We start from the raw sequence: 27,180 nt of genomic DNA, 5'->3' as shown, positions 1-27,180 counted from the left end.
TACATCTTAATAGATAGCTGCTGAGGTTGGTACTAGCTAATCATTCCGCATAAAGATGGTGCAATAAATATCTACATGTATGACATGTAACTAATAGAAAACATTCACTGAGGGTAAAAAGCACGTTGTTCGATATATGTTTTTCCCTGCTGTTCAACAATCTCATTTTCCAATTTATTTGAAAATGGTCGCAGACACACATGAGCACCTGTGTTGAATTAATGTAGAGTTCTGAACAATGTTAACAGCTGTGCCTAATTTAAAACTTTCCTAATTGTGCCTGGGGCATAACTCCTACCACATTATAGCACAGGGATACCAGAATGGACATTAGCAAGTCACGATCCTAAGTATAGTCATATTGTTCCTTCCATAATAATAAAAAAAAGCAATATAATATATTCTAGAAAATGATAGCTCAGATGTCAGCATTAGCCAAAAAAACAATGGTCTTTAAACAGACATTCTGATAGACCACAAACAGTTGCACAAATAAACCAGGAACCATATAAATGTAATTGTAAAATAACCAACACACCTAAAGTATAAAAAGTGATCCTAAACTGGATCTGTCGCTTAGTGACTTTGCATCATAATCATTGTTTTTGTTTCAATAAATATCACCTTAGCTTTAGAGTTCGTTCACAAAATAACTTAACCACAAGATATTCTATGCTGTTGCAAAAGGCAGGCAATACATGGCTATGAGTGGCCACTATAGCTCTCTAGGGAACAGAGGTGGGCACAGCCAGTTGTGAAGAGAGCTCACGTTGACCCAAACATGGACAGGAAAGAAGCATTTTGGCCATCCTGGCTCAAATAACCCCCCTCCCATCCTATGGAGCAAGACTAGGCTAGGCTTTGGGGACAAGCCTCCAGCTGTTACTCAACCTATGGATTTTGAATCACGATTTAGGTTGTTGGTTGGTCAACTTAGCCGAAGCACAATAAATTTGTAATTTGTCCAAATACCTCTTAATATTTTTTTTAACAAAAAGGGCTAAGCATGTTGATGTTATGTCCACTTAACTATTCTTACACAACCAATGTTCCTTGCTCCAAGTAGCCATGTGCAAAACCACTGCCACTCTAGTCACCAATGTAAAAATTATATTCCCCTATGGGTTAGCACAGACAATTTAGTTCAATTAAAGAAGGAATGAAAATAATAAAAATACCGTACTAGTGATTAAAAAGTGCTTTCTATGTTCCAGGGCATTTTATGTATAACACATGGCGTTCTGGGTGTATCATGTTTTATTACTTCACTCTCTCAATTTTTCCCTTCTGTCGCCTTTTCGTTATATGCTGATTAATAACATGCAACACTAGGATGTTATGATCAAGGAAAATGCCTGTTTGCAGTTAGACTGCAAATATATATTGACAGCACAACCGGGGACTGAGCCTGATTGCATTTCTTTTGCATCAGTCCTGAAGCACCTCACTAATCATTTAAGCCATGTTGTGGAAATAAAAGAAGGAGTTAAGAGGTCATAAAGCCCAGGTGGCTACACAACCCAGAATGTGTGAATTCAGCCTCCCAGGAACCAAGAACAACCACTCTCCTGTCACATTGATTCATATTTGTCAAGAGCTATTGTGTAGACCATCATAGGTACAATAAATTAAGCAGGTATATTATTCTGCAACACATGGAAATACACCCATTCATTCTTCGTGTTTCATGGGAGCTCTCCAGCTTTCATTCTAAATAAATCCGTATTAACTTTTGATCCACAAAACATAGATCAAAAGCAATCTCCAATCATTACGTTTTTCCCCACATGGGATTGTATATCATCAGCTCCATAAAACCATCAAACTTTGCCACTCCAACTCATAGGCAGTATACAAATTAAACCAAGAAATCACCATTGTGTCCTATTTCCTTGGTGCCTGTAGTCTATGTGTTTAAGTGACATGGTGGAGTGACTCAATTCATTTTCCATATAACAGCTGTGGTTGATAACGTCATATATCTAGGTAGAATGGAAGACTTGTTTTCGGTGAGCAGCTGGTGTTAAACCTCACAAGGCAATAAATTGCCTTTGCCCTGTGGCACAAGAGGACTCAGCTCAAGCCTTCACTGCACCTGTTTACTAAACCAAATCATTTGCAGAAAAGGAAAATAGCAAATTGCCTATTTGCATACAACTACTGGACACCTTTAGTGTGATGCCATGCTGTACATTTTGCCTATTATCATAGTTATGCTTACTAAAACAACAGTTAGTATGAGTTATTAATAATCACTTTTAAATGGAAGCCACAAACACAATTCAGACGAGAGGAAGGGTTAGCTATGTTACAGACACCAACGATCATAAACAGTTATGCCCCAAACTTAAAGTAAAGATATTAAAGAGTAGAACTAACTTAATGTAACATAACTAGTTTACCTGCGCTTATTTTCAAAAGCAGAGCCAACTGATGGAGGGTCTGATGCAGGAGCAAATGAGGATTGTGAGAAAGAGAAGAGAGATGTGTGCGTCCCTAGGACACCTATCTTTCCATATGTCATCACATAATCCAATAGCAGCAGTCACAGATAAACTGAATATAGCCAATTCATTAAACCAATCACCTTTTCCAAACTGTTAGTGCTGACGGCAGACAAGCCTAGAGACGGAATTATGTGCAAAAGTAACCACGTTCTCTCTGCTCCCTTCTACTGGGCTTGGAAAGTTACCCTATTTTGACACCATTGTTTATTCCACCTCTATCTATGTAAAATTACTAAACACAGACCTAAGAAATTGGTTATGTATAATTTGGATACCTAGTCATAGTTTTATATCACAGTTTTAAAATGTTTAGGTGGTGGAAATGGGACTACATCCTTAAAAGCTAATGTAACTCTACATCTTACATTATGAATACTGGTCCTCCAAAAGGTATCGCAAACTTGTTGTCACTCTGTAAGTAATAATTCCCCACTCTGAACATTACTTTTAAATAACAGAATGCACAGTAGCAAAGAGAATAGGTGGAAAATGGTAATCACTCCCAATGTGTTCCAGTAATAAATTCTTCGGAGCCACTGCAGCCTGAGGACAGAGGAGATTTCTGACAGCCTTTCGGCCTGGCCTGTCTGCCTGCCTCATTTCCCCTTACCTCATTTTCCCAAATGTTATTGTTAGAACAAGGCTTCCAGCTCTTATGTTCCGCAAAAGTAATAATCTGAAAAATCATATCATTACACTCATGCACACAGCGCACCATTTCCTCTTTGCATCTCCCAACCCAGTAAATCAGATTAAATACCTCGGCCGCCCCGATGCTCACTGGTAAATCGCCATTAACAGTATCACCAGCCCTGGAGTGCTACAAAGATAAGAGCACTGGATACGGCAGGTAACTGCCCAAACGCCACACTAAAGAGATACAATGCCTCGGGGTTAAAGTCGGAACAAAATTAAAACAAACTTTGAACAAATAGCATGAGCTATCAAGGAGACATCAGAACGGGGAGAAGTTGACCAGCTTTTCCTTTTAAGATTTGCGTCGAATTATCATTATTAATCATTATTATTTAGTTTACGTAAACAGAAAATTGATAAGTTGTGTGTGTAAATCAAATATTTTGCCCTCAATTATTAAGGCATTGTACATATTCTGGGAGCATGTATAAATTTAGAAAAGAAATCCTGGTGTTCACCAAGAGTTTGAAAACGGCATTAAGATTCTGTATTCTACTGCAAACTAGTAGTGTATCTGGAAGATCCTGCTGCTCAGTATACTGCTTGTACCAAGGGAGTGTGCTTCCCTCTGGTCATCAGGGTTTTTATTATTACGATAATTGCAGGGAGATGTGTTGGCTAGTATTTTAGCTGCACACCTGAGGGATGTCAGGTCTCTCTCCTGGGTAAAAACTGGAGGAAAGCTGTCACTTGGTAACCAGATGCATGCTGCTTAACACTCACTGATCCATAATACAGCTAACACACTGACAAGCTCATTATAATTTAAGGTTTACAATATATTCATTCACAAAAGAAGGGTTTACTTCCATTAACCCCTTTTATACAACTAAATCTTGTTCTATCAACATAAATTGTATTAATAAATGGCATCATATGAATGGTGTGAGGTACAGCAGTACAAGTTATCATAACAACATGGGGGCTAATAACACCAAACTATATATATTACCTTCACTGAAGCACCGTCAACAAGTCCCTTCTTATCAATGAAGATAAAAAAGACACAGACACTTAAGTGATAAACAGTGAATTTTATTTCAACTTAGGCTATATAAGGCCACAGCGCACATATAATATCACCTCACGGTTACCACAAAATTTTAGTCTTTAGTACAACATTTTATCATAACTTATTTAAGAAACTCATAGGCAAGACGTATAACTACTTATACCAAGGTACACATATTCAACTTCCATAGGCTAAAGAGCAAATAATATCGTATATACAGTATGGCATACTAGAATATTAAAATTCGACAACCATATTAGAACTGGACTTAATTCTTCTGAGTCTTCCCCATGGCATTCTAAAAGTTTCACACCACTGATGATGAACTCTATAAATTGGATTCATTTAAATGCCAATCTCTGGATAAACCATAAATTTAATACAGTGCAGTCATATCTACGTACAACATGACAAAGTAGCAGGATGCCTACAGCTCATCAAATCAACATTCAGTTAATTAACAGAGAGATATGACAGTAAATGGCTGGTACTCCTGGGAGTGCACACTTAGGACCTGGCAGCATGAAGAGTTAAATTACAGAAATGTCTTCATTTTTAGTGATTCTAGAATAACATAAGGCTAACTGTTAACTCTCAGTATAATTCCAACTAACTGGTTCAACAAGAAACCGAGGCTTGAAAATCTGGGGTCTAGGGGAACCACAGGGTTTTCATTGAGCTGAAGGATATTAACATCTGCCAGAACTTAAGCCTACCAGAAAGCAATACTTTGACAGCCGCTAAAGGGGTACGGCATCATTCTATAAACTAGAGTGTTTTTGTGGTTAGCCACTGAAATTAATACATTTTGGTGTTTCTTTTTACACATAATTTACCAGCTGACACATCGCCTATCACAAAACAAAATGGATGGTTACTTTGAAGGTGCCACATCATCAGCTGTATAAGACAATTAGAAGTACATCTAGCTATTGTACCGCTCCTAGTTGAACTTTATATGTTAAAGCACTGGCAATGCATACTTGGTATCTGTACACCAGAAAGCAAAGGGGTTAAAGGACAAGGTTGCAAAAACAGAAGGAGGGGAAATTTAATCAGATGTGGTTGACAGTGATGGAATTAAAGCAGATGACAAATATTATTATGATGCTTTTAGGGCTACAAGATGAATGTGTGGTGGGCTGATAAGGAATGGGAGAAGTGCTAGCAGCACCCACTCGGTATGCATTCAGGAAATAATCAGAAATGGGGAGGGAGAGTGGGAAGATAAAAAGGATGAAGATACAGGTCTTCTGAACTTATTAAATGCCTGTTTATGATCAAGGAGTTGCAGGACGTATCAAGCAAATAATGACTCAGCTTTCATTGATCCCATGTTTTTGTGGCTGATGTTTAATGATCCTATAAGATGCAGCCTCTTGGCTTTGCAAACTGTGCTGTCCATTACTGGTCAGCAATGTTGTCCAATAGAAGTTCCCACTTCAAAAATATGTTGTCGTTAAATGACAGAGCGATCTGCTCCTCATTATACAGCAGAGGGGCTGTCCGCTCTAGGCCTAGGCAAGGATACCCCACAGCAATACAGTAACAATCATATGGAACAAAAATAAAGCAGTCACATCTGATGTTCTACACCTCAAAGCGAGTGGTACTTGTCAAATTACTGCATAGCTACATTTCTCCAGTATTTAGACAATATGACAAGTAGGTCCTTTTCAATGTAAGGAGAAAAAGCTGCATGAGTAACATTAACATTGCATTTGTGAACATAGTACAAGCGCATTATCATAATCTTCAGGAATAAGAAAATCAGAGACTATTGTAAATCTTCTTTACATTTCTTCTTCATGCTGCTTTTCAATTATAAAATCTCTTAAATTCTAATTGGAATATTGGTTTATACATTAGGTGAGATTACTGGATCTAACCTTGCCGGCATCTTCATAGCCTCCACTGTTTGTAATTCTATCTTGTTCTTAAGATAAAAAATGGCTTATGTCTCCCTGTGTACAGTCTGAGATTTGACTCATAGTTACAAAAGCCATTGCTACTTTTGAAACAGTTCAGTGGTTTTCTGATACTAACTGAGGTGGGCCCAGTCTCCACTTGGAAGCTCTTTAGAGGCTCCAGATATGGACTTGCTTGCTGGGCTTCCAGGGGTTGGGGTAGGACATTTACCCCACTCTCTTACCCACCAACAGACTATCTACAACAGTGACTACTGTCTCGAACTTCATAATAAAGGCATTGTCCAGGGGAGTATACCTGGAATTTTCCCCAGGTATACCTACAAAGGTACCTAATTGTCAAAATGGTGTGACCTTGCCGAAAGTCACTACTGCCTGTGTGGATTTTATACCTATGATTAGAAGTCCAGTGCAGCATCTATTTTATTATCTAAAGTGATTTAAAGGCCACACATTTTTCACCATGTGTCTCATAATCAGTTATGTGAAAACCAATGTTTTAGCTTTTTGCATCATTTAGGCCTTTATAGTTATAAAATCAGGAGAGCAGCAAACCTCACATCAAACTAAAACTTACCAAAGCGATCGGTGCCTGCCAAATGTATCCCCAATCTGACTATAACTGTTTAAAGACCTTAAAAGATTCAATTGGTCTTCAATTTCACTTTTCAGCTGTTCTACAATAGAAGCTAAGGTGCTTTGCCAGAGGAATAAAAAAATAGTACAAATACCATTGTGCTTCCTCTAACACACACTGACAAATTAGAGATTTTTGGATTGTTTTAAAATGAGACATTTCACTTATAAATATTGAATACACTTCAGTTTTCATATCTTGAGAAGGAATAAGAGATTGTATCACCATTTAATGTACATATTTTGATGTAAATGAATTGAATACCAAATGCACTGCAACTCCACTATGGTGCATAGGCAATAAGCTATATCTGTTGTCATAGTGATATATGTATTGGACTATGCAATACAACAGATAAGAATCAACTCTAATGAAAAATGCTATATTGCCAAAGCTTGTGTTTAATACGGTAATATTGGACTTGTATTAAATGCATAGTAACAATCAAATTGGATATGTGTACATATGTAGAAAAAGGAGATCAGGAACTGTAAATATGAGATGGAGATGAACACGTATTTTTCCACAGAGCACGAGTAAGATGTTTAGGGGCAGTAGTATCCAACACCATGTATTCATTTGTAATGACTCGTACAGTGTGAATTTTATGTGGCTTTCAAAAGAGAGCTGCTCCTTTTGCAGGCTACAAATGGCATGTCAGGGACAGGGCACCTACTGCGTGTTCCCAGACACCTTAGAGAGGTGACTTTACTGACACTGTATCTTCTCAAACCAACTCAGTCTCTTGCTCTGGGGCTTTGAAAGGTAAGTCCTAACTGCTAATCCTCAATAGCATCCAGCCGATGCACTCTTTCAAGATGGGAATCACATCAAGTGACAAGCATGTGAATTCTAGGTGACATCTAGCAGCGTCTCTGCCTTGCACTCGTGTGACAGCTTAACACAGGAGGCACAGCATGGGGACACCTGGGGACAGTCTCCCGCACTTCTCCTTGTCTGCCAAGCACAGCTCTGGGATTCCTTTACACATTGGAAAGCTGCCAACGCCTTAACCCTCTCAGTGCTAATGGGAGCCACAAGCACACTACGTAGCACACTACGTATACACACTATGTATACCTTGACGTTAAGTTTGACCTATGTAGCTTTGAAGTTGCTGTAACAATGTACATTGTTTCCAGTATTACTATTTAGATGCTAGACAGTATCACAGGGACTTATGTATTACCTGAACTATAAATTACAGTGGGATGAAACCAGAGGAGACCAAGCATGGGCGTGATATCTCCCCACCGGTGTTTATATTTTTTTAAATGACAATCCCACTACCTGTTGGACAGAACTGGATAATAGCCATTGAGGGTGCTCCCATACACAAGTGTTCATCGGCCATTGCACTGAAGTTATCAGCTTCCCTCGTGGACTGTAGGTCGTCATCACACTCCCTTGTTCAAGACACACAAGAAAACATGTGGCTAGAATAAATAAATACATTTTCATGTATTCATTTGATCTGCACTTTCCCTTTAAATTGTACCGAGACTTTAATGGATAAAGAAAAGACATGAAAAATTATGCTGACACGATCAATGTGATCTGTGGTGCAGAACAAGGATTAATTATACAGGAATGGTTTGTCTATACAACAGCTCTCAAATTAATCATATGGTTGGTGGAACTATGTATACCATTCTGGTATTGGCAGGTCACTATATTTTTAACTCATGAAGCGCCCCTCTTTTTTTGACAGTATCCTTCACATTGAATGGATCCCTCTCCTGGCATATCCTTATTGAGCCCTGAACTCTAATTCCCAATTTGCTGTAATCACCCAAAAGTCAGATTCTACCTCTGTGATGCTATGGAAAGGAAAGTGTCCGTAATACTGCCACACATGCACTCAGTGGTGAGAGGCTACAGTCAGTATAAGCAGCTCTATAAAGCCTGTTTTCGGTCCTTCACACTGCTCAGTGCCACCCTAGACACCTTCTTACATTTCTAGGTGATTCATCCCCATCATCAGGCACATATGATACAGCTGTCCATTTCTATACTTCATTTGAAAATCTGTATTCATGCATAGATTTAAATACACATCAAGCATGCATTAATACATACATCATCCATTGGTAAAAATAAAAATCCCAGTTACATTAAACTTCTTGTGTCATGTGACATTTTTTTTATTGTGAATTTTTGAAGGTGGAGAGTACACTTACACTTGCTGAGATTATGGCTGTATTCCAGGTAAAGTTGTTACAGTGTATATTTCAGGTAGGAAGCTAGAAGAGACTGTAGTGCAGAGCATGCTTTCATGGTTAGCACTGCCTCTCCCCAGGGACTCCCCTGTGAGTGTATATTTCATGCTGTCATAAAGAAGATTCCTGATGTTTGTTCGCTATGAGCCTGGTAGGGACATGGCATCATAACAGAGTGCTAACAGTATGCAACCTCATAACCCTAAATGCTGAATGATGTTATTGAATGGTGAATGTTATGTGCTACAAAAGGCTACACTGACATAATAAACACATAAACTCATTTATAAATAAATGCAGTTACTTACGTTGTGTAGTTAAAGGGACATCCCAGCCATCATGTGTCCTTAATGCATATGATTACTGAGTGATCCTTTTACATTTATGCTACCCCCTTTGCAAATGCATAGGGGCATTCTGCAAACTCATACTGCAGCCATTATAAGGATCACTTCTAGGTTATAACCTGTCTATGATTAGGGCACAGTGTGTCACTTGAGTAACTTAATGATTTAATTTTAATGGTTTGCTGTAGTGTAGGCATGGCTGACCCAAGAGTTTTTAGTGTCCTAAGTAACTTGTATCTCCAGTGCTCCCTTCCTGCATGCACTTGCTAGAAAAACTGGTGAGAAAAAAACAAGGCAAATGTGGGAAAGAAAAGCATACTAAAACTTGGAAATCAGTCACCTGGGCAGGGTGACATTGGGGTGTTGGCATTGGGGTCCATTGCAATATGGTGGCCTCCATTACACCAATATACTTGAGTAGTAATATTGCAAAACACAACAGAGAAACCAGCAGTGGCACCTTCCCCAGCTCAGAACTGTAGGTTAGCGCTTAAGCTACCTATATAGTAGGGTTGGCCCTGGGTGCATGCATAAAGATGTCCAGTAAGAAGACTTGTAGAACTATATGGGCTGAAGAGGATAAGGTATATGTACCCCCCTTATCCATCATACTGTGCTTGCACTATTTATTACAGACCAAAATATAGACAGGCAAGCAGCTAGATGATAGATAGATAGATAGATAGATAGATAGAATATGTTAAATAGAAACTGAAATACTGCTGGCCGTTTAGGAAGTGGAGGTTAAATTCACTTATATGAAATGAACCATTAAACACATTACATTTCTCCTGCTGAGTGTTAGATATGCACAATTAAAAATTATGTCACATATTATATTCCTTTCAGAAAGAGCACAAGAGTGTACTACTAAATCTATATCCCTTTCGTTAAAACAAAAGAACCATTCAGCCTGCAGTTTTACAATAAAACCCACGTGAAATATTAAGTAGCCAGTTCAGTCTAGTGGTTGTAAATCATGTAGTATTTTTTTTTTCTTTTAAAAGCCCAATATTTTAAATTATTATAATGCATGAGAAGTTCTATTGTGGAAAAAACATGGGGGCAAGAGGTTAAAAGACAACTACGATGGACTTTAGTTCTTTCATCTTCCTAAACCATTATGGGAAGTAGTAGCACACATGTGCCTGCCTTTGGCACAGGCTAAAATAAGGTTATTACCACCCAGTCTAATTTATAGGAGAGCAAATTAATAGATGAGACACATCATCTATGTGTTAGTAGTTACGATGTAGGGAAAACCATCAGATGGCCAATTATATACATATACTGGTTTTCAATATTTTTACTTACTATATCTTATTTGGATACTGGTATTTTAAACTTGCAGCTTACCACCACAGGAATCAAAGGTCCACTGGCTGAATCCACCAACTATAAAGAGTTTTTCGGAAATCTCCCGAAATTAAAAATGTGGGCTATTTTTTGGGTGTCTGAAAGTGTGTTAGCACTAGGGTGTGAATGAAGTAATAAATACAAAAGTTTGATTGACAAATCTATAATTACACCTAAGCTTAATTTAAAGAGGAAATCATATTTAAGATTACGTTTAGCTTTATTTTTTTGCACACTTTTTGCACATGAGTCTAGATCTCCTGTCAAATAAAAATAAAGCTTGCCCAATAACCTTGTTTATGATGAAACTGTTACACTTGGAGATACTTAATTTAATTTAGCAGTAGATTGTTTTATGAGATTATACTTGTAGCCTGCTTAACAAAATCTAGACTATGGCTCCCAGCAACCATTAATTCTTGTTTGAGAGAACAGTTAACCTGTTAGTTACTTGTTAAACTGGGATATCTCTGTTAAGTTATGGGCCCCTTAGAACTGAGTTGTTCAACTGCTTCAAATGGACATTTTTTGTAGAATCGGGTTATTTCTTGAAATGTCCTTCAGCTGTAAGAACTATCATTATCAGTCAATACCTAACCTTTATTTGGAATAAACATACATGGCAGCTATTATACTATAATTTCTGGTACTCCCTGTGTCTTAAATATAAATTGATATTGATAAAGAGGAACCACCAGGGGAAATGGATAAGGTGTCCCTTGCAGTGAAGTGCCTGGAAGCGACTTAATTTAATAGAGTCAACTCAAATTATCTTCAGAGACATCTGCTTGTGTGTCCTTTGAGAAATACATATAGCGTATTGTCTGAAAAGCATGTTGAAGCCAAACTTCCTAGCACCAACACAACCAGGCACCAAGATTGCTTATGGTGCACATTTACTGGGATCTGTGGTGGACAAATTAATTATGTTCTTTGGGTCTTCACAAACGTCGTCACTGACACTGGTGTCCTGGTACAGATACTTTGCCTATCCCTGAACACAAGGACACAACAACAAGATTGGTTAATACATGTATTAGGGTCTTTAATTAGTATCAATGTAAGGGGGTGTATCCCAGCCTAGGCCGACTAGGCCTATGCCTAGGGTGGAAAATCCAGGGGACATTACATCACATTTTTTATATAACTCCAGCAGATTTGCGATGTTGAGCTTCAGGCAATGTGACGCCATCCATGATGCAATTTCAGAAACATAGTCAGTGAGGCAGGTTAGAAGAGAGGGTGAACGGTCAAGAGAGGAGATATTGATTAGGCTGTCCTTTGTGTATAGGTGGTATTGGAAACCAAAGGAAGATATGAGTTGTCCCAGTGAAGAGGTGTAGATGGAGAAGAGTAGAGGCCCAAGAACTGAGCCCTGAGGAACATTAACAGATAGAGGTAGTGCAGACAAGCAAGTTGCAGTGAAGAAGACACTAAAGGTAGGGTCAGACTGGTAGGATTCGAACTAGGAATGGGGAAAATAGGATGTTTTGGAGAGATGGAGGGCTGATGTATAGGAACAGGGCATGAGTTTGTAATGTGTAAAGTCTTCAGGACCCAGCAGCACGCAAAAACACTTTTGGAGAAAACAAGTCTGTGTGGAATGCCATGGCTGAGGTGAACGGTGTGAGGGGTGGTGTACAGTTAGAGAAGCAACCATATCTAGGACTGAGTCTAGTGTATGTTTATACCGAGCTGCAGCAAAATCAGCACAGGAACATGAAGGTATGTTTGAGATTAGAAGCAGAAGTGTGTTAGTAAGAGTGTTAAGGTCATGGAGGTTGTGGTAGGTTTGAGGTGTTTTTTTTAGGTAGAGGAAGTGTGGTATGGCAAGGTTTATGGCCTATTAACATTTAGTTAATAGGCTGTGGTTAGACAGAGAGAAAGGAGAAATGAAATATTGAACAAAGATGGGAGAACACTAGGTTAATTTGCTGACCATCAAGATGTGTGAGGGAGGTGGTCTTTTGTGAGAAACCAAAAGAGGAGGTGAGTGACAGCAGTTTTGAAGCATCAGGTGATGGGTCATTATTCAGTATATTGAAGTCACTGAGGATTATTGTAGGGGTGGTGGAAGAAAGAAAGTCCTCTTGCTACAAACCAGCCTATTTATGCAATGGATACTGTGTCTTTGTCTTTAAGACACAGAGTGTCAGGACATGACATAATACAGTGCCTCTTAATGTATTCTAGATGCAACCGCGGAGGGAGGGGGCTGGGGGAACTGCTTAGATAGGGCTTAGAGTGGCCCCAACAGTACATATCACTGGGTGTACACTAGCGTAAGAATATAAGACCAAGTTCAAGACATAGAATACACAAATTATTTGTAGACAGCTTCTTGTCTGAGTATTGACTACACAGAAAGGATTTTACATCTTATAAGGTGCATGATCTCTCATCAAAAGGTAAAATTGCACTAGAGCCATTGATTCTACATCTGGAGTGTATTGGACTCTCTGTCATAGCAGAAATTCCAGCACTGGTATACACGTACCTTCCCATCAATATGACAAGTGCAGCAAACACAAAAAGGATTTGCAAACCGCTAGGTCACAGCTTTAATTAGATTTCATCTGAAAGGTGCAAAAAAATTAATATATAGAGATTATGCTGCCCTTTCTTGAAACCTCTCAGGATAGAGCATGAATTTCTCATTAGCTGAAGTTCAGCTGTTCAGAAAGCCAGGCACTTCATGAGACCCCAATAGAAGGAGGTTACCTGCTTTACAAAAACTGTCAGGATTGTTCTCCCAGGCTTTCTATGCTGTGGCGTATAAATGATGGCGTAACTTGTGGTATACGGACGGTCACTTGTAGTCATGTTTCTACTGTCCTACTTATCTAACAACTGTTATTCACAGCACAATAAAATATATTCATCAGGATTTATTGAAGGTACCAATATAATAAACCATCCCAAATCAGAAGAAGGTGTATACATGGGTTGTTAGATACCTTTAGCGCGTATAAAGCAAAATACACACCGAGTCCCACTGGGCAGAACTGACACATGATCTATGAGTCCTACCTAATTGGGTGATAGGTCTTGCTTTTCCCACATATTAAAGTCTCAAACTATTCTTTGTAATCTGATTTGCACTGTCTAGGGGTGTTTGACAGTTTACTCCTTTCTCTTCCAATAAAAGGAGCTAAGCTGTAATCGGTTGCGTTCTTCTGGTCTTGCAAAGTAACACTTCTTTATGAGCCAGCATTGATTTCCCTCAGGAACAGATGTGGAGGTTTCTTTAAAATGCAATGCAAATTTTAAGATGCTTTGTATTAAATTTAAGAAGCACACTGCTATTAGCTACTTCTACCAGAGAAATATATTATATTTTCCTAGTAACTTTTTTCTGTAAATCAGCAAATTTTAGGACAAGAACACTTGAATTATTTTTTACACAAGAAAAAAAATGCTTGGACATGATCTGTGCACTATTTAGTCAAAGATTTCAAAATATTGATATTCCTCTTCTCCTTTTGTAAATTTGTGATATTTAGGTAGTAAAAGACTAATCAGCTGTCTACATACTCTACTACCCTCTGGCACTCAAAGTGTTTATCAGAACAATAATTGATTTTTTTGGCCATTTCATCTTATTAAATACAAAAACATATGGTAACACTTGTGAAATGTATTTGTCTGTGAAATTATGCTAAAATCGGTATTCCTGATTTCTGGGCAGCTTCTAAAGCACCATATATTCATGTAATCCATCCAACAAACACATCAGTCTATCATTAGGAGGTTACAATAAAAAGAAAGTGCCTTTTTACCTAGTCTAAAGCTCCTGTCATAAAATTTGTGAATGCTTGTCAACACTTTTCTCCCTCATGAATGTATCGGCAATTTCACACATTCTCCATGCTGTCATTAGGACATTCCAATGTGTCCTTTGAATAACTAACATTATCATTACTTGTGTAAATTGGGTGCTTGGAAATTTAGCTACAGTGGCTTCATCCCAAGTGGACGCTACATAAGTGGACAGAGAAGAGTTATACTGGGTTAACTAGACATCTATCTGTGGCTTTCATGACTTCCTCCAACTAGTCACCTGGCCATCTGTATTAATCTCCACCATATGTCCTTTTCCTACCGGAATGATATTATCAATGAAACTCACCTACCTCTGAAACCCACATCTCCTGCTTTAACCCTTTGTCTTTCACCTGGTATGATATTATCCTTGAAACTGATCTGTACAGTCCTAACCACATGTCACCTACCTGAAATGATCTCCCTCTTAGGTACAATGTGGAGAAGAATTTCTTCAGGCCAGCAAACCTCCACAGTGTGTATGCATATGGTCCTAACCAACAAAAACACTAATCCAACCAAACTTGGGAGCAAAAGTACAATAACTCTCTGCTCTATCAGTAATAAAATGTTTTTATTTCTCTAGCATTCTCATCTTGAGTATTATAATGACCACATATTTACTGTACAACCCTTCACAACATATCTCACACAATTCCAGCACAGAATAAAGACATGACAACTCAATAGTCCTGTCCTGGAGATTTTACAATCCAGTTTACAGGGAGAGAATAAGGCGGTGTTGGATGTTGATGGAAGTACATCTCCTAGAGGAGTTACTAAAATGCTCCCTTTGTTTGCTTTGGCCAACACTTTTGTTTGTATTTTGTTAGAGAAGCTGATGAAGATGGCTGTGAGTAAATCGCTCAAACAAGGCTATGGCATGTTTCAACTTACTTGTAATTGCAATTCCATTAAAACAGGCCACATATTTCATTCCAAACACTAAAATGAACAACAGAAGAGTCCATGATCGGGAGAATTATATATCCATTTATTATACTAGAGCTTATCATGGAGGAATAAGCCAAGAATATGCCCAATGTTGAGAAACTAAGAGCTTTGACAGTTCTGGAAGTGGAAAGCATCTCACTTTGTGAATACTGTCTTTCATACTGTTGTCTATTCAAGACATTTGTCTCTGACATTATCTGTCAATAACAGCAATAATCTCCCACCAAAAAAGACACAGGAATATATGTTTTGGATCAAACATGTTTTGAACAAAGCATCTCATATTACTACCCTTCATTTAATGCTCACCATTGTAAGCCTTTTGTCTACTGCAATCATTAGAATATAATCTTGCGAGTTCAAGTTTGTATCAAGTGGTTATAAAGAGCACTACTAACTTGGTCAATAAAAGTATGTGACCTACTAATATACCACTGTTTCCATTTGCACTAATTCCTCTCATTTAAGAACCATATAAAATCATAGCAGACACTATTATTAAAAGAAAAAAAAGAAAAAACTACAACCTTTGACATTGTGCTTTCCTCATGTTACATGCCATGCATATTATTGGTCTATATGTCTAAGCGTCTATATTGCTGGTTAGAAGTCCAGAACCCAGCACAGCATATGGGTGATCATCACAACTGGGAAATCTCCAGGTTTTTACCACAAATCTAAGAGTGAAGTCCTGCTTCCCTTGGTCTCTGGGTGAATTTCTTCTTTCTTGTAGCAGAGGAGTGGGGTGTGCCCACACCCACTGTTCACCCTCCTTGCCCAATTCCTTCCCACCAAAAGGCTATCCTGGGGCAAGCTGTACTATTTGAAGAGCTAGGCAGTCAAAATAATTAGGAATATGTTGCCAAACCTTCTTTACTCAGGTATATAAACACCAGCATGAATCTTACCAGAGAAATAGCAGTTTTGGTGAAAACTCTAAAAATCTTAGAGAAATGAAGATAAAGAACCAAAATGAAGACAAAGACCCATTGAGAATGTGAACATTATGTTAGGATAAACAGATAAGACTACACAGCAAGCGCTAGCACTGATTATCTTGATTGTTAATGTAATTTATGTAATTTTGACTCATGGAGTATGGAGTTTAAAAAAATATGCTAATAATAGTCTATTGATAGTCTTTACTTATAGCAGATGGCCTGATCGAGTCATGTGACCAGCTCTATGCAATAAACTCCTTTACAGCCCAACAATTAACATAATGGATACATTCCAGTACAATTGTTATCGAAACCTTTCACACATTATTCCTGTATTTATTAGTTTCTTATTTTATTTCTCTATTTATTTAATTCCAGTCTTCAGTTTTACAATATAATCCCCCAAGCAGCATGCAAACAAATATTTTGTTTATATAGAGAATCTAATTAAAATGCAAAGGAAACATGAAAGCACTCAGAAGGTAAAAAGCAAACAAATGAACAAATGTAATAATATACAAGCTTTTCGCTCAAAAGATCTGTAGCACAGTACTTAGTGGGTTAATATACATTCTAAAAGTCACAAACAGTGAATACTCTTGCCAGGCCTTCCACATGGGCATCAGAGGAAGTGCCTGACAGTTGAATCACAGTTAGATCACTTTATCATTGTTTGAGACCTGGAACTAAAGACTTAAAGCTGAACTGATTGTCAAAAGAGAACATGTTCACATGGATCAGGCTCGTGAATGATGCCATTGAGCTAAAGTGTTAATATAGTTATAGGAGAACAGTGGGTTGAGGGGACCTGATCTTCCGAAGGCACAGTCCTGTGTTGTATAGCTGATTATCACATGCTAGGTAGATCTGAATAGACATTTATATAGGACTCTCTTAGGGTTTATATAATGAGGAGTGTTGACTAATAAATACATTTTCAAAGAAAGTTTATCCTACACTTAAAAGTGAAATAAGGAGAGGGACGCCCAGGCTACTCTTAACTGCTGTAAATTTGGGTTTGCAGTTTAGCACAGTAGTTCATTGTAGTTCTAGGAGTAATCATTCTGCTTATTTAATCTGTGTGTGATCAGCGTTGGCTTCTTGTCCATCTGTTCTTTGTAAGCGTGATGCTTTATAAGGGCCCTTGTGTGATTCTGTTCTTTCCAGTGATATTACATGTATTTAAATTCAATCTGTCTATGAATAAGTAAAAGGTATATATTAGGGGAGATACAACATAAATGTACACAGTTTGGTTAAAAAATAAACATGATTGATGTACATACATACTGTATATACCTTGAAATTAAATTATTTAGTGTACACATGTACAGTAAATAAGGGGGAACAGGGGAGATCTCCTGCATGCACGACAAAAAAGTGTGTGATATTCACATGTACCTGTCCTGGCCCATCACAATAACACACCCTGATATAATCAGTAAAGAAATTATTCATGGCCACATATTTATAGAATCGCCTAACCTGCAGGGGTTAAATAGATGCTAAATCTGATCTTTTGTATATGTCTTTGAGTGACATATATAAAATATATGTGACACAGTCACTCTTTTAGAATCCTGTGACCTTCTTAATAAAGGTTATATTCTATAGGATGATACCTGGAAACTTCCCAGGGATTTGGGGTTAGCCCCAGTTAATCATTACGATGACTCTTTATATGACCCTGTGACCTTTTGATATATATATTTACCTACTTCAGCAGATGTTGAAGAGTAGAATAAGTTATTTTCTGTACACAATTTCATACATATTTTCTTCACAGGTTCATGTAAACATTTAGAGCATTGAACACTGATGCACACTCCCACAAAACATTCTGAACTCCAAGAATAAAGGGGAAAAAATAAAAGACAGAATAGGGTCCCAATGAGGCACACTTGAGAGGTATGTACGTAGCTTAGTACTATATTGGACATGCCGACGTTTTCTGCTTTGCTTATTAGTTCTGCGTAGTACACCTAGATGATGAATTACAGTGTGTCAAAATGTGCAAATAGGGGGTTTTGTTTCTCTATCGCCAGAATACTAAAGTATTTTAGTGACGTCCTTTAACCAACCCCCTCCCTCACCTTTCCTCCGGGAGTGACAGTGTATAAAAAAACCGAGCTCATGAAAATGCTCTAATTTGTCAGAACAAGATTGCAGGTTGCTGTTAATTGCAGAATCACACAGAGATCCCTGCCTATTGAAGTGCGCTGCTTGATTCTTGAATATATAGAGAGATTCAGAAATCCTACACCTTTCACCGCTCCCACGGGGCAGCTAGTGCATGACAGCTTTGTGAAAGTTGTTAGCAGGAGACTGCTAGCCTCTCTCTCTCTGCTTGCCTGGCAGTAAAACTTTTTATGGTAGCACTGATTCCATTGCTGAGTAACAGAGCAGAGTGTGTCTGTCAGGTCTTACACTCCCTTGGGTGCATAGTATATTGGGTTTTTTGTACCTATTGTAAAAGTACATGGTTTATGTCACTTCTATTTTGACTATTCAAATCCACGTGTGCGGTTTCTTACCTACATCGAAACAGGTTTGTTTGTTTTTTTAATTAAAAAGAAATGAAGAACCAGGAATATCTTAACAGCTGTCATGGTATTGATTTGCTGGTTAACTACTCCATTACGAAGTTACAAGTAAACAAGCAGGTTTACTAGCCAAATTGTGGGTTTGCAGTTGAGTTGTGGTAATATGAAACATTCAGCTCCCTGACTACACTATACATTATAAAAAGCCGGCACTGGTGCATTCACACCCGTCCTTTTTTGTTGCAGCCCGCATCTCCATCATAGCTCTCATGTGGTCACTGAAAAGGAAGGTGAGTGGTTCAGTGCCTGGCCACAACTCAAAGAACGTGTCCCCAATTGGACGTCTGCAATGGTGTGGGGAATGCTGGTTATATTCTTCTGCAAGAAGTGCTGGGTTGCCATTCTATCTTGCAGGATAATATTTACTGCATACACCTTTCATAATGGTTTTTAATGGTTGAAATATTCCATCTCATCTTGACTCACCTGCACACTGACAGTTTAGTGAGTAAACCACAAAAAGATTTGGTTGTTTAGCTGTGAATGAAAGATAGAGGTTGTATTTAACACGGCATAACAGTAACAGTGTCCTAGCAACCTACATCAAAGCAACAGCGCCATGCACCCAATCATCAATTTTGAACATTATGTACATTATCATGCTCCAGCATTAAAGGTTAACCACACACAAGGATGTATTGCACTATATCATTGAAAATCGTTAACTCCACACACGCATATGGAGGTTTTGCAGTTAAAAATATTTCTGTTACATTGTATTTCCCTGCTAAAAGATGGAGGTTGCAAGGTCCCTGCATTCCTTTAAAATGTAACAGTGCTCAATGTCTGTCTGCTGTCAGAGTAGACACAAGCCTGTTAGAATGCAGCCTTCTTCTTGTAAAAAGTGTCTCTCTAAAGGACCGGACTGGCAACTGGCTTGTCTTTAAGAAGAAAAAGATCAATCCTGTTATAAATACTGGCCGCTTGTTATCCCTAGCTGTAAAATATATTTCCATCTACCAGAATACTGGCGTCAGAAGAAGGGTTGTTAAACGCTTAGACACTTAGATGAACAAAACCCACACATGTTATGAAGTCTCATTTCATTTTCATGAGAGATACGCAAAGCTTTGATCATTAGATTCCTCCTAATTCTGTACACGTAAACAGTTGCCAGTATCTTGTATGTATGGAATTCCCCTAAGTATTTACTCTATTCCCTTGCTCATGAGTCTGTAAAACAATATTCCAGGCAAGATTGTAATAGCATATATACATTCAATATTATTATTCTATGAGGTTTACTTGCAATAATACTAGCAAGGAAGGGTGGAGACTGATATTATATTAGTTTTTTATGTTTCTCTTCACAGAAAAACGTTAAGGCAATGTCACTACTAGAAAAGCAAAATAAACAGAAAATGTGATTGTTGGTGAAATGTCTCAAAAATCAGGAGCATTGTGCCTTTTGCGTTCATTGTTTTCCTGATTTGGAAACAGTATTAAAAGTTATATTTTGAAATTTCCATTAATTAATAATCATTAATGTCATATGGTAGTATAGCTACAACATGTTATATGACACTGCAGTAAAAATGGGTTTGCTTGCTGCTTGATCCAAACAAGTTAAATGGGTAAGGGAGTGAGGGAGTATGTGTAAGCGTGTGTATACGTGTTAGAATGAGTGCACATGACTTGGGTAACATTTACACCAAAATTATGGATCTAAAAATACTTTACATTAATGTATGTGTTTTAAAAATGCCTGGACTAGTTAGATAACTAAAACTAGAATTCATTTGGCCTCAACTAGAGCTATGTAATACATTTTCCAAATATATGCTATTGTAATGTAGTTTTAGCGGGCAAGTCCATTTTTTTACATTCATGAGGCAGCTCTGATTAGTAAATCAATAATATTTACGACACCCAGCAACTCATCACGAGCCGTGGACACAACATTTATATAATGTGCATGCCTTTATGTAATATATGTGGGGGTCTCAATGTAAGGGTATCATGATTTCTATCCCCATGCACTGTATTTTCTGATTCCATATTGCTAGCCTGCACCAGCATCCCTGGTGTATATTTGCTTAATCAATTCCTTTTGTTAGAATGCAATTAAGTCCAGGTTTATAAAGGGAAATAAAAGCGTGTGGATTCCAGCCAAGATTATGAACAAAGAGTAGCACTTTCCCGAGTATAGGGAGCTCGCAACAGCTACTGCATTAAGATTTCAGCCTCAAGTGCTTTATAAAACACAATGGCTTAACCCTATCACCCATTTTCTCTTATCATATTAATGCATCCAATGATCGGGAAAGAGGTTAGATTCATACAAATCCATTACTTATCTCAAGCAACCATGTCATCTTCAGTCTTAAAAGTCATTAGGATGAGGGTTACTGTTTTTTGTTTTTCTGTACCTCAATTCTGCAATTACATATAGAATGGATGTATATCTAAACATAATTATTTTGGGTAAATTGATGAGAACTGGGGTTAAATGAGGTTATTAAATGGAGCTATATTAAGGCATTTCCACAAATAAATGCTGAAGACCCGGATCATTTATGATTATGATAAGTGTTGACCTTAAGAAGTTAAGATCCATGAAACTAGTTGTCTCAGTGTCTTTCTAATAATTCTTGTTTGTGTTATAAAATCTGTCAAATTTGAAACACTTTGTAAATGCTCTAAAATGCATTCAGTAAAACTGTAGAAAAAACATGGTTTACCTTTAGGAGAAGTTGCAGCTCTAGATCTGCAGTGCCCCACTTCCTTCGTGGTCCAACATTAAAAATCAATGGGAGCGCTTTTTGCACATCCACGCAGAGGGGTCTCATTAGACTCCTCCGAACACTTGTTGAGCCAGCGCTTTAGCTGACGGCAGTAAGTATATCTTATGGTGGGGCTATAAGTGTTTGACCAAAAGCATCTAGTGCATGACAAATAGCAAAGGGGCTGGTTTATATGGAGGATTCGGCAGAATTCCTCCATGTTTTTGCAAGGAGGACCACACTAAGCATAAATATGTTTAATGTCTACAAGTTTGACTTTAAAATGCTATTACAGACACTTGCATTACACAAAAATAGTTTTTCTTAACATTCCAGAATTTCAGAGGGATGAATTATAGAAAATTCATAAACAATTGTCCGCCATTGCTACGTTAAAGTCTAACAGGAGCAGGTATTAGTCAATCCAACAGAAATGTGCAAGCATTTAGCTGACTGATAACCTGGACATTATCGATTTGCCATGTTAAGTCTGAATTATATGCCATATATAGCATACTTGAGGGCGCAGAGAAGGATTCATGTTGATTGAGTATTAACGTAAATGAACCTGTTTCCCAACACCTACTTGCAATGCACTCTGTAAGTCAACGTATCCCTTATCGCAAATGACAAGAGTTCTATTATCCTCAAACCATCCCTCAGCCTTCAAATGCTAAGGTATTTTGCTCCACAATACCTAACATAAATGACATAATTCCTTCATAATAGGTCCGCCATGACTTATACTTAATTATAAGCAGCCTCATGTTGTGGTTCTGAACCAGGAGGTTGAAAGCTCTATACTTAAAACACTAAGGAGCAAATGGTCAAGTTTATCAATCAATCTCAGTTCTAGAAGATGTATGGTGCTTTCTTCAACACGGTAGTGTAATTAAGACACAATGCTGTTAATGAGAATTGTTTGCAAGTATAATTACAAATGTAAAGTGATTCTGTCGTGGTATAATAGAGGAGTATAATTTAAAAAAAAACTTTTACATGTATAACAGTATTCATCCTTTACAGACTGGTACTGAATCTTTAACAGCAAAACAAAATAATCATTAACAGGGGGTTTCAAAGGAAGCACAATGTTGGTTCTGATACTCCAAAACTAGTAAAACAAGGATAGTCATTCCTCACGCAGTATTAGCATGGGGAAATTTAAGGTACTAATGGACCCCTTGCTGACTTTTTGTAATGTTTTTGACTACTCCTCCTGAGTCTAAGGAGCACTTCTCTTTGGCTACCACACAGCAGCCTCGTCAATTTGTCCCTGTATGCTAGCCAGGTAGTGAGCTCCTATTTGATAATGGGTCATTGGAAAAGATCCATGCTGCCCACTGATTAAAGTGACAGTGACTTCACATACTGCTTACAGCCAAATTCAGGCACAATTTTGAGGTCTTGGTCTTCTATACAAAAAATACATAAATGCCCTGATTTGATCGATCACAGTCGGGCAACTCTGTCATCATTATGTTTTTGCATTAATCCTTGTTGTGTTTTTTGTGGCCAGAAGCTGTGTATGTTGACAAGAAGCTGCATTGAAAATGTTAATCTTTATTTATGCTTTACTTATTAAATTTAAAAAATACCCTTTGTGACAGGATGCTGCTCATTAGACAGCAGGTCTCTCTTTTTTACTTCATTATAGTGATTATTCCGATTTGTCCCAAAAGTAGGTCAAAATTAAATAACAGGCATCCAAACTCTGCTACACAACAAATCATTCAAATGAACACTTATGTGTTGTCATTTAAACACCGCAACAAATACACGGAAAAGATCACATTCTGGAATTGAACCTAGTTTTCCAGAAAAAAAATCCTGTAAATCTGCAATATTAATATATGTTGACGTGGTAAAAAAAACGGTGTAAATATGCTTCTTATGCCAGACACTTGTTCCATTTTTAAGGTGTCACTTTGGGGTCTATACACCTATAAGACTCAAGTTCACTCAAGACCCTTGGTGCCATCACTATTGTAGGTTCTCTCATACCACACAGAATTCAAACTGTAACACCATTTGTATGTTAAATATGGAAACAGGTAGGGTTTTGCACCTTTTGCTATCATTAACATAACAAGTATTATCACAATAATAACCATAATAGCGTAGAAATTTAGGTTGGAAAAAAGACCAACAAGTTCCTCCCTGTTGTTGACCCAGAAGAAGGCATACATCCCACATTGAAGTCATTTTTCACTGCACCAGTTAGGGTATATGTTTTCCCAAAATGCATAAAACTGGATATGTCAATATTAAATCTAACTAGCCAATTTGGCTGCCAAGTCTTTCAGCATTTTTACACAATGTTTTCTTAATCACGATGCCCTTTTAAATTTTTTTTTTATGCACACACAAGACTCTAGATTGTAAACTCGTTTGAGCAGGGCCCTCCTCACCTGTTGTCTCTGTTAGTCAATTTGTTATGTTACCTAGTACTTGTTATGTCCTGTCTACCCATTGTACAGTGGTACGGAATTTGATGGCACTATATAAAACAATAAATAATAATAATTATATATTGTTTTTTCAAGCATAGAACTTTCTTTTGATACCATTTTAGATGTATAGTCCAAGAATTAGTATGAATAATACATTAAAACAATGAAAACATTTGGGATGAAAAATAAATGTTTTTTTTGTTCTAATATTGTACCTGTACATCCTTAAAACTTGTGTCAAGAAGGCCATTAGTACATGTACATCTTGATGTTGCAGAGGCAGCTCCCTGTCACTACACTCTAAGTACTTTCACCTCTTTATAGAATGCAATGAAGTTACTTGGACACCATCTGTCCTTCATAAAACAGTTCTGGCTCTTGGCTCGCATGTTTACCTGGCTTTTACTTTTTAATACTGGTTCCTCTGCTTTATGCCACTATGCCAGACAAGAGAGAGTCCTTGAAGATCAAAAGCAATGGTCTGACTATTTCTTGGTTGAGTTCCCTAAGTACCTAAGAATGTATACCACCTGGCTGTGAGGCTTTATCAATTTTAACTTTATTTAGGTGTTTTATTAATTTATCCAGTGTTTGCTGTGAGTTTTTTGTAGCATTAATTTCCAAACCCGCAGGCATTAGTCCTTCATTGATAAATAGAGGAAAAAAAACACAGAATAAAGCTTTTGCTTTCTCCAGAAATTCACAAACCAAATTACCAAGTTCAGATTTGAATGAGTCAACAGTTTCCTTCATTTACTGCTGTTTATTAAATTCTTACATCATCCCTGTAACGGGTACGCTATGATCAAAAAGGTTCTGAAACTTGACTATATTGTACGGCATAGTAATCAAAGTGACGGTTCTCGGCTAAAGTGTGAGTCTGCAGGAGAGTTGCAGTTTCAGCTCAAAGATGTTAGATTTAACTATGGGTTATACAAGTCCAGCCAAGCACTCCTTTGCAGGAGAAGTTCACTACGGTTGGTCATTTATACTTCCTGGTGTTATCAGGGGAACTAAAATATTCTACTCTACCGGAAATTGCTTTAGTGAATACCAGTGCTATGTAGTTTTATATGACATGAGATACCTGCGCAAAAGAAATCTCAAGAAGCTCAACAGTTGGAATGCTCAGAGAAAGCCCATGGGTATGGATTCAAGAAGTGACATGCCTTGTATCTGTGTCATAGACATGTCCATATTGGCAGTGTTTTAGTTCACATAAATAAAATGGTACAAAATTATTATTTATACTTTGCTAGATAAATATTTTACTGTTATAAAGCCCTGGAAGTCAGGTCAACATACCTTGCATATATCGGTTGAGGTCTACTCCTTTTCTATAACTACTTTACCCAGCTAGGTGGTTGCATTGTATGTATTACAAAACAAAAAAAAACCCCATAATTTTATCATTCATCGGAAATCTTGGACCAAACAGCACCAGCGATCCTACCTTTTTTAGTTTGCCACTCTTAGTGCCCACGAAAGCCAGTGAGTGATTCTTGTAGACATAGGCAATAACAGAGGTCATTCTATCCATGTCCTCTGTGAAGATAGGTATCCCTCGAACCATCTCAGATACTCCCAGTGGGGCATTCATGTCCAGGCCACAGAAATCATCAGCAATGGTGATAAGCTGTGGAAAATATAAAATTGATTAAATGATCACTTCACTTTTAAATCTTACCATTTACAGTACAGTGGGCTAAGAATCCCTAAGTATAGATGTCTGCAGATTAAAATGTTAATATATTAAAAGTAAAAATGAATAGTGAGGCGTACATGATATTAGATATAATACGCAAAAATAATGTACCAAAATATATATTACATATATACTATAGGAGCAGTCATCATAACTTCCTGTTTTCAAATTTTACAGGATTATTCCTCGCCTATTATTATGTTAGCACTCCCAACTGGTGAAATCGCTGCCTGCATAAAACCAGTTGTAAACAATTTTACATATGCAAAACATAACAAAGCAGCATTGTTCATGTATCAACTGGCAACACGATTCGTGAAAATAAAACATTATTTAAATAACAAATAAAATTACAGTGCAGAACAACATATTGCAGTATAAAGTTAAATACAATCAATAATGCAAGTGCCAATCTTTAATCTCTGAGCTGCTCAAGCATTTTCACAAATGCTATTGGGTCTACAAAAAATTGACATTTCTTGCTTTAGCATTAACAAAGTCCTTCGGCAATGTTTCAAAGTCAATCTCAGTAGACAGCATGGCAAGACCCACCAGCCATTCTATATTTTTAGCCATTCTATAGGGGCACTTTATTTTGAGTTTAGGGGACAGCATATAGTTTATTTTGAAGTTAGGGACACAGCATACGCTTTATTTTGAGGTTAGGGAGACAGCATACATTTTTATTTAGAGGTCAAGGGGCAGTATCACCTTTTGGGGGGCAGCATCAACTTCCACTAGATTAAAAAAATTAAACTTGGGGGATGGAGTCATGTAAGTGGATCATACACATGTAGACAAGGCCCCAACCCCTGCATAGACACAGTCTAAGTCTCCAGTCCTCCTTCGTTATAAAATAGAGGAACAGCTGTCTGGCCCGAGCTCAGTGTCGCTCTTTCAGGGCGGCAGGAGGTTCTCTCTGCTGAGTCAGAGTGGCGCCTCTTACTCTCCTCCATGTCAGGAAAGAGCAGCCACCAGGATGCAGCTCTATCAGAGTGCAGCGCCTGGCACACCCCAATATATCTGCGCTCTAGGCCGTCGCCTACCTTGCCTATAGGTAGCACAGGCCCTGTGAACCATTCTAAGGTCGAAATAAATTGAGCCATCATAAAGCATGGAGCATGTCATAATGTTGACTTCATTTAATGGTTTTGGACTTGTTCTTTAAGATGCAGCCTAAATTACTATAATTATTATCCTCTCTATACAAACCACCATAGCACGTGATAAAACATGTTTATATAACAATCACCTGGGTCCGTTGATGACAGTGTACA

At 37.8% G+C, this 27,180-nt stretch overlaps 1 protein-coding gene across 1 annotated transcript in view; it reads right to left on the bottom strand.

Moving 5' to 3' along the window:
* LOC149298764 (plexin-A4-like) overlaps nucleotides 1–27,180 on the bottom strand; it is a 286,899-nt gene that overhangs the window by 244,494 nt on the left and 15,225 nt on the right. Inside the window, exon 2 of the mRNA XM_089487082.1 lies at nucleotides 25,652–25,834. Coding sequence (XP_089343208.1) covers nucleotides 25,652–25,834 — 183 coding nt within the window. The remainder of the gene's footprint in view (nucleotides 1–25,651; nucleotides 25,835–27,180) is intronic.

This window comes from Sceloporus occidentalis, unplaced genomic scaffold, assembly GCF_023333645.1.
Source record: "Sceloporus occidentalis isolate IW3139 unplaced genomic scaffold, rSceOcc1.0.p SCAF_31, whole genome shotgun sequence".
NCBI lineage: Eukaryota > Metazoa > Chordata > Lepidosauria > Squamata > Phrynosomatidae > Sceloporus > Sceloporus occidentalis.
The sequence above is the reverse complement of the archived record's forward strand: the minus strand, read 5'-3'. Positions and strand labels throughout refer to the sequence as shown.